The sequence below is a fragment of the Sipha flava genome, unplaced genomic scaffold (assembly GCF_003268045.1).
Source record: "Sipha flava isolate LNK unplaced genomic scaffold, YSA_version1 180_pilon_pilon, whole genome shotgun sequence".
NCBI classification, from domain to species: domain Eukaryota; kingdom Metazoa; phylum Arthropoda; class Insecta; order Hemiptera; family Aphididae; genus Sipha; species Sipha flava.
In genome coordinates, this window is record NW_020272187.1 from 662,845 (window position 1) to 671,334 (window position 8,490).

General features: G+C 29.2%; 2 protein-coding genes across 2 annotated transcripts; one reads left to right on the top strand and one right to left on the bottom strand.

Moving 5' to 3' along the window:
* Nucleotides 1–766: 766 nt before the first annotated feature.
* Nucleotides 767–6,847, bottom strand: LOC112680775 (6-phosphogluconate dehydrogenase, decarboxylating). Its single transcript, XM_025550966.1, has 7 exons — nt 6,434–6,847; nt 6,076–6,296; nt 2,814–3,058; nt 1,626–2,120; nt 1,320–1,453; nt 1,033–1,255; nt 767–972 (listed from the first exon to the last, which is right to left on the bottom strand). The coding sequence occupies exons 1-7, from the start codon at nt 6,442–6,444 to the stop codon at nt 853–855; spliced, it is 1,449 nt and encodes a 482-aa protein (XP_025406751.1). The 5' UTR covers nt 6,445–6,847; the 3' UTR covers nt 767–852.
* Nucleotides 3,979–4,846, top strand: LOC112680776 (protein Simiate). Its single transcript, XM_025550967.1, has one exon. The coding sequence runs from the start codon at nt 4,178–4,180 to the stop codon at nt 4,745–4,747; it is 570 nt and encodes a 189-aa protein (XP_025406752.1). The 5' UTR covers nt 3,979–4,177; the 3' UTR covers nt 4,748–4,846.
* Nucleotides 6,848–8,490: the final 1,643 nt, after the last annotated feature.

Consider the following 8,490-nt stretch of genomic DNA (forward strand, 5'->3'; position numbering starts at 1 on the left):
CAAATAATAGAGAATAAACAATATTTGATTTTAAGTAAAGTTAATTTAAAGTTTACTTTTCTAGTATTAGCACTAGATTTTAAAATATGGTATTTATAACATAAAATATATTTCCAAAAAATAAAATAGTATTAATAACTCAAAACCTTCAGTGTCTATACCTTTCACTTTTATTGTAACTTCCTCTTAGTTTAGCTAGTTAAAAATTAATTTATGATTAAACCTTGGGAATGATTAATTTGTTTAATATATTCTAATATTATTATTCTTATATTCTACACTGTAGTAAAATTAATAGTTAAAATCTATAACATGGTTTTTATCTTTTACAGTTACCTTTTAATTTTAATTTTGGGATACATTTATAAATAAGTAATATAAGTATAAACCATAAATGTAACATGATAATAAAAACAGAATTTTAGCTTAAAAAAAAAAAAATGATAAAATACAAATTTATCAAGAAACTAAATTTACATAATTTAGTATTAAGGTCATATAATAAAAATAAAACTATAAACGAATTAATAATTCAAACATTTCAATAAAAATATACTATATTCTCATCAACAAAAATGTTTTTTTTGAAAACAATATATTTTTAATGGTAATATTACAATTAAATATATATATATGTATATGTTCCTAAAGGCAAGAATATTAACCATAATTTTCTAATACATCAACAAATTTCCATTTTTTGATCTGAAAATTAAAAATTAAATAAAATGGAACTATTTTTAAGTAAAAAATCATATATCTTAAATGAATTGGAGTGTTTTATAATTTATATTTATTTTCCATTTTTGGTCCCTATAAATTAAATAATTTAACAAATATCGTTGGTCACATTTAAGCTTTATATGTACTAGCAGACACATCTCCACCTGTACCAGTCCAGTTGGTATGAATATATTTTCCGGGAGCTGTCAACAGCTCGTATGTATGAGCACCAAAATAATCACGTTGAGCCTAACATAAAAAACAAAATTATAAATATAAACTACCAAAATGCAGTGAAATATATTTTACCTGTAATAAATTGGCCGGAAGCCTAGCACTTCTATAACTATCATAAAAGGCCAAAGCCGTACTGAAAGCTGGTGTGGGTATTCCTATTGTTGCACTAGTGGCAACCACTTTGCGCCAAGCAACTTGACTGTCATGTATAGCATTCTTGAAAAATGGATCAAGCAGTAAATTTGTAAGATTTGAATCACGTTCAAAGGCTTGTTTAATTTTTCCCAAAAATGCACTAAAATGTCATTCTTATGTAAATCAATGTATTCTTTAAAATAACTGAAACATTTAAATAATACCTTCTAATGATACATCCTCCACGCCACATAAGTGCAATTCCTCCATAATTTAAGTTCCATCCATGAATTTTAGCGGCTTCACGCATCAACATGAATCCTTGAGCATAGGATACAATTTTGGATGCATATAAGGCCTAAAAATTAAATTCTACTTTTAACAAAAACATAATGGAATAGAGGGTAGGAATTTACTATTTTATAGAGGTTAAGTAATTTTAGAACCACTTTAAATTAATAAATAATGGTGGAACATATAAATACATTATAAATTATCAATAAACTAAAAATAATATAAAATTAAGTAACCTTTCCAATATCTTTTAAGAAGGCTTGTTTATCACCATTGAAGGATTCTGTTGGTCCTTTGAGAACTTTACTAGCTTCTGCTCTCTCAGAAATTAAAGAAGAAAGACAGCGAGCAAACACAGATTCTCCAATCAACGTGACTGGTATACCATAATCCAATGCAGAGATTGCAGTCCATTTTCCAGTACCCTTTTGGCCAGCTGAATCACGAATTTTCTCAACTAAATATTCTCCATTGTCATCTTTAAACTGCAGTATATTCCTTGTGATTTCAATCAAAAATGAGTCCAATTCACCCTTGTTCCATTCTTCAAAAGCCAAACTCATTTCTTTGTGATTCATATTCAATGCTGATTTCATCAAGTGGTATGCTTCACAGATAAGTTGCATGTCTCCATATTCAATACCATTGTGAACCATTTTCACAAAATGACCAGCACCATCCTCACCAACCCAATCACAGCAAGGTTCACCATCAACTTTAGCAGAAATACTCTATCAATAAAGAATAAAAAATAAAGGATGATTATACATTTATTTAAAATTAAAATTAAATTTTTTTTTCTATACGATAATTTTAAGTAAAAATATAACATTCAGCAAAACATTTTTAATATTATTAAAAATAAAATAATAATCATAGTGAATGTAATCACTTCCTTCAATTATAATAAAATCAATTTGGTAGGTAGTTGCCTTGAGGCACTATATAAAAATAAATAAATGGCACACCCAAATAGCCCTGTACTGATCATTAATACAAAAAAATAAATAATTTTTAACATTAAGATAATGTCATGACTTAAAACTTAATAATAAATAAATTTTTAAAATTACTTTTGTTATTATCTTAATAGAAAACTTTCATAAAACCAAGGCCAGATTGAATAAAAATATATATAGTAACAAAAGATCTGTTTCCACTCACAAATTTAGTATTTTGAAATTAAAACTCCCTAAATATAGTATAGTCAATATAATAAAATGTTCATATACATTTTAAATTATATACTTGAAATATTTTATATAAAGATGGTGAATACAAAATAATAATAAATAATATTAATCTATGTTAAATAAAATAGCTCCAATATATTAGTAATTTTTTCATAACCAAAATATAGATCCAGATGAAACCAAGTGAATAGAAAGACAATATTTTAATATTTTTAGTAAAACAATGCTCACTTGGAAAATGTCCTTAATATGTGGCCAAGCTTTTGGATTCCCACCAGGCATCAATGATGGACCATATCGTGCTCCTTCTTCACCACCAGATACACCAGAACCAACAAACAACAAACCTTTTTGGGCAAGTGTTTTGGTTCGACGTTGGGAATCCTGATACTCAGAGTTACCACCATCAATAATAATATCACCTTCTTCCAACAAAGGTTCGAGTTGAGCAATAAAGTCATCAACAGCACTTCCAGCTATAGAACATGAAAGCATTAAATTAATATTTACTTCTTTATACACTTTTTTAATATAAATGGGCATAATAATATTATTGTCATTAATTGGGCATGGAAGTTGTAGGAGTTGCTCTATAAGTTTTTTATAGCAGACCAAACTAGAAATCCAAGCTATACAAGGATTAATTTATAAATTGAAAATTAAAAATGCATATTTTGCATATTGGGTTTAATTTAAGGAAAAAGTGCATATTTTGTAAATTTTCATATGCATATTTTAAATATTTAATTATTAGTAAAAAATTGATTTTGTTTTCTTTCTTAACCAGTATAAGGATAAATCTGTAACCTAATGTTGAAAGAAGCTTTATTCTATAAAAAATAAAATTTAAAATTTAAAATCTTAACAAAGTATTAATGATTCAATGCAATAACTCAATAGGTGTTATATAACATGTTTTTTTTTGTATTTAACTTAAATAATACAGAAAATATATTTATTTCTTAATTATATTTACATTTCAATAATATGTCAAAATGCCAAACAGTAGTACATTTTTTTTTCAATTATAATTGGTTTTGTAAATACTTTTTTTTTTATAATTAACATTTTAAATGCATATTTTGCATTATTTAACTCCTAAAACTTCCAAGCCAGTCATTAATATTTAAAAAAAATATCAGTATTTATTTTTTTACGAGTTTTCAAAAACAAATAAAATTACAAATTAAATTAATTTAAGTGAAATTTTAAAATATAGATCAATAAATATAAACTTGTACATTTGATTTGATTTGATTTAATTTTTTTTTTTTTTTTTTAAATAACAAAACTTAAAAGGTCTACAATATTATTATAGTTTCTTTTTCGTTTTTTAAAAGACACGAGACAATAAATATTTTTGGTTGGTACCACTGTTTAAATAATTACGTTCAGATAATATTTAATCAGTAGCACGTTATTGTGCACGAAAATTTAAAGATTTAAACTTGGTTACATTCGTGATTTGTCAGACCCAGACAACCAGTGATTAAATATAAATCTACATTAAATTTTTAATAAATAATGCAAATTATACATTATTCAAACAAACTAAAATATATGGTTTAACTTTTTTAAATTTGTAACATATTAAAATGGATGTGATAAAGAATGGACGTGATTTCGATGTAGATGAAGATTCAGTGCCATCGATAGAAGAAAGTGTTGAAATACCAGAACACATTCCGCCATCAGTTGTTCAACGGTACTATGAATCTCGTTATGCCACAGACGTTAACAACAAGCCCAATCAGGACTACAGCGTACTAATTCATTCTAATAACCTATGTATTTTATCACTGGCTCCTACACATGCATTAATGGGGAAAACTATTGATAAAATAGATTTTCAAGTTTCTGGGAGTACACATCGACTAACAAATATGATGACAGGAAAAGGCAAACGAGGAGCTCAAGTTGTACAAGCAGGATCAACTTTGTGTATAGTTCATTGTTCTGATGGAGAAGAACATAAGATATTATCAGCTGTTCCAGGTAAATTAGTGGAAATGAACAGCAAGTTAGCAGAAACCCCAAATATCATGTTAGAAAAACCAGATGACCTTGGATTTATAGCAATAATCTTACCACAGAAGCAGAGATTTGAAAAAATTAAAAACGGACTTTTGACTAAAGAACAATACAAAATAAGAAATTGCACATAGTTTGACTGAAACACTATAGTATAATTGTTGATTTTGTTTATTTTTATAAACTACTTTTAAATAAATTAAATAAGAGAAATATATAAACTTTTAATTTGATTTAAAAACTATTAATATACTTTAACAGGTAATACTTCCAATAATGTACATTTATATCATTAAGGTAACAGTATTACGGGTTCTATTACACTCCAAAATATTTGAGTTTATCTTTCAAGGACATATATTTTATTATTTTGATATTGTAGTTAAAAAGTTTAAAAATAGTAAAAAACCAAAAATAATTATTATGGCATACATGAGTATCATTTTAGAAAACCAAACGAAATATAAAATACCTTACCCTAATGCTATTGAATTCAATATTCATAAAATTATAAAAACAATAATCTAAATTGTTTTATGTGTATTTTAATATATAAATGATTATAATAAAATATTAGAAATATTAACATAATTTAATTTCTTTAGATATATATTCTTTGTGATATAGAATGTAATATTTAAATTAGAAATGGTTTATTGGATTGAGAAATTGAGTTTAGTAGATGTGGACCATGACCATGAAAGTCTATAGAATAAACAAAATTGAAAAGAACCTGAAAAATAAGAATTATTCTAATATGACATTGAACAAACAATATCAAGTTAGTCATTGAAATAATACATTACATTATTTTTGGTGAATCACTATGTGTAACTATTATACTTATTAGTACTATATGATGTTGAAAAAACGCTTAAAATATGATCAAAAGCCCTGCTTATACTTATGCTATAGAGCACTATAAAATGATACTGAAATGTCCATATTTCACTAATCTTAAGTAAGATTCATATAAGAGTTATTAAATTGAAATTTAATAAACCGTGACAGAAAACAGTATAATATATGCAGTGCCGGATTACCCATTAGGCAGAGTAAGCGCCCACCTTAGAGCCTCATTTAAGGGGCTCTGTGAAAACTGAAAACTATATTTTTTTTTTTTTATTTACGAATTTATGGGACAAGTCATTAAGAAATACAATATATATTAAGTTGTAAGTGTTTTATGCCGTAATAATAATAAAAAAATGTTGAAAAAAAAATAGAAAAAATATAATAATTAATTTTTCTCACAAATAAAAAAAATGTAATACACACGATTTTATTTATTAATAATAGTTGGTCATTATTAAAGCTGTTTATTTTAATTATTGGACAGTAATGTTACAGATGTATGTAAAAAATAATTTAGTAGGGCCCAAAATTTTAATTGCCTAGTGGCCCACAAATGTTTAATCCGACACTGAATATAGGAATACGGACTGGAATCTATCTATCTAACCTTTGACAAGCATCATGACTCTTCGTGGTTTTTTCAACGAGTTGACCAGTTCCTTGAGAGAGTGTGCGCCAACGATGTTGGTGCCTTTAGCCCCTTTGCTGAGGAACTCGTCTACCTTCTGGACGGTTCTATTGTAGGCCGTGACGATAAATCCGTGATCGTTCATGTTAAGTATGAGGTTCTGGCCCATTACGGCCAAGCCAATAAGTCCGATGTCAGATCTATGGAACAACAACATGTTGGATTAAGACGGGCGAGAAACTCGAGGAAAGCGATCGCACGAAACGTGTTTTGAATCATGAGTATAGCAATATAATGATTTGTAAAAGCTGTGGAAAAAAAAACGGTTGTTACTCACTTGGCACTCATGGTCTTTCGTTTCTCGTTGGTTTTCGGTTCGACGTGCGTGTGTACGGCGACACGGTCACAGAGTGAATGGGTGATTTACGCCGTCATCGTGGTCGCCGCCGTAGAGGTGATATGATAAAAATATTAACGTAAAACGGATCAAGGTCCTTTCCGGAATACCGTCGAACGAAGGTCGACCTGCTGACCGACTGGTTCGAATGGAGTGCGCTGCCCGGACAAGGGTACGACCTCATCGGCAACCAGTCGCCGGTAAAAAAAAAAAAAAGCACCGGATTATTTCATGTAGGCATATAATGATAATTCTGTTTCTCTCTCTTTAATCTCAACAAAGTGATTATTCACCTCGGGAAAACGGTAGGCGCTGCGATTACGCTTACTATTTCTACTATTATTGTTACCACTATTATTATCACTGCTACCGCTGTAGTAATGATGGTCTTACCGCAAAAGAAAAATTACGCACAATGACATTAGCAGTGGTACGTGTATAGGGTAGGCGGTGTAGGCCGGCACCGTTCGTGACGCATAATAATAATTATGATAAATGATAATGGACAGATAATAAGGGCTAACCTCACGACTACTGCTCGGTCGCAATGACTAGACCGAGGGAAAGTGAAAGTATAATATTATTCCGATTTATTATCACCTGGGTGGTACGTACTATAAAAATACAATGAACGCGTGCACACACACACAAAAAAAAAGAATATCATTACACACAAAACGTGCCGCAACGAACTACGTAATTAATTATGTGTTGTAAATAAAAATATTTATAATACGCGCGTTATCAGTAATCAGTGACGGCAAAACGTATAATTTCAATATGCCAACGGTTATCCAGTAATGGTAGTACTCGGGTCTAACTAAAAAGTGGTAGGATTCTAACCGGGTTCGAAAATTTAGATCTGCTCAATCGACATAACTAACGATGGCCAATCCACTAATTTGTGGTGCTGCCCTCAACTACCCCCCCCCCCAGGGCCTTGCAGTACCTATATAATAAAGTCCTTAAACGATAAAGTCGCGGTACCGCAAGGAATACGAATTCGGTTTAATTCTATGGATTCAATTCGCATTGGCCCGTGACTGCACCAAAACATATAACGGAAGACGGAAAATCGTACTGTTGGGTTTTCCGCTTTCTATCGAATGTACTTGTGATTTGCATCAGATTCTTCCTACCCTTCCAACAACTGCAGTGTCTCAGACTTCTTAATTAATTTACTGTTACACAAATTATTTGAGAACGCCCGTGCACTATCGATTGTATACACTCTCAAAACTATTTGTAGCCGCCATAATTCCCTTAATAAATGAAAAAGTATTGCAAACATTCCGAAAATATTGTTTGCCACTCGCATATTGTTCCTAAATTTTCAGATACTCAACGAAACGAGTAACAAATTGATGGTATTTTACAGTAATTTTACAATAATTTATGTTTTCATTGTCGCTTTCAGATAGTATTTCTACACCTTAAGTTTCTGAACTATTAATGTAACTAATAGCATTGACTATAAATACTATTTAGTATTTATATTCTATGCTAATAGCGATCGACGTTATTGTTTTTCTTCGTGGAGTATAAGTACACGGTATTACACACACACAAACATATAGACACATATACCGTACACCACCTTTACGTCACTTCACATCATATTTTCTGTATGCATAAACACATCAAAATCGAATGCGTTTAATTAAATTTGAATTAAAAGCGCGATAACAATAATATTACTATAAATATATATATACCAATATCTAATACGGTTTGTTCAAATTTAAATGATAATAAATTAATATTACAAACCACGCATGGTTATGATGGACGTCATGATAATATTACAACAACGTTCAAATTAATATGACTAAATAGTATTATGATTAGATAAACTGATTAACAGTATGCGTATTATAATTTGCAATCATTTTTGCACTCTTTATGCGAGACTAACTATAAACGCCATAACATTCACAGCTACAATGAAACTATTATTTATTATTCAGAATCGACTTTTCGCGTTTTCTTAATATTGG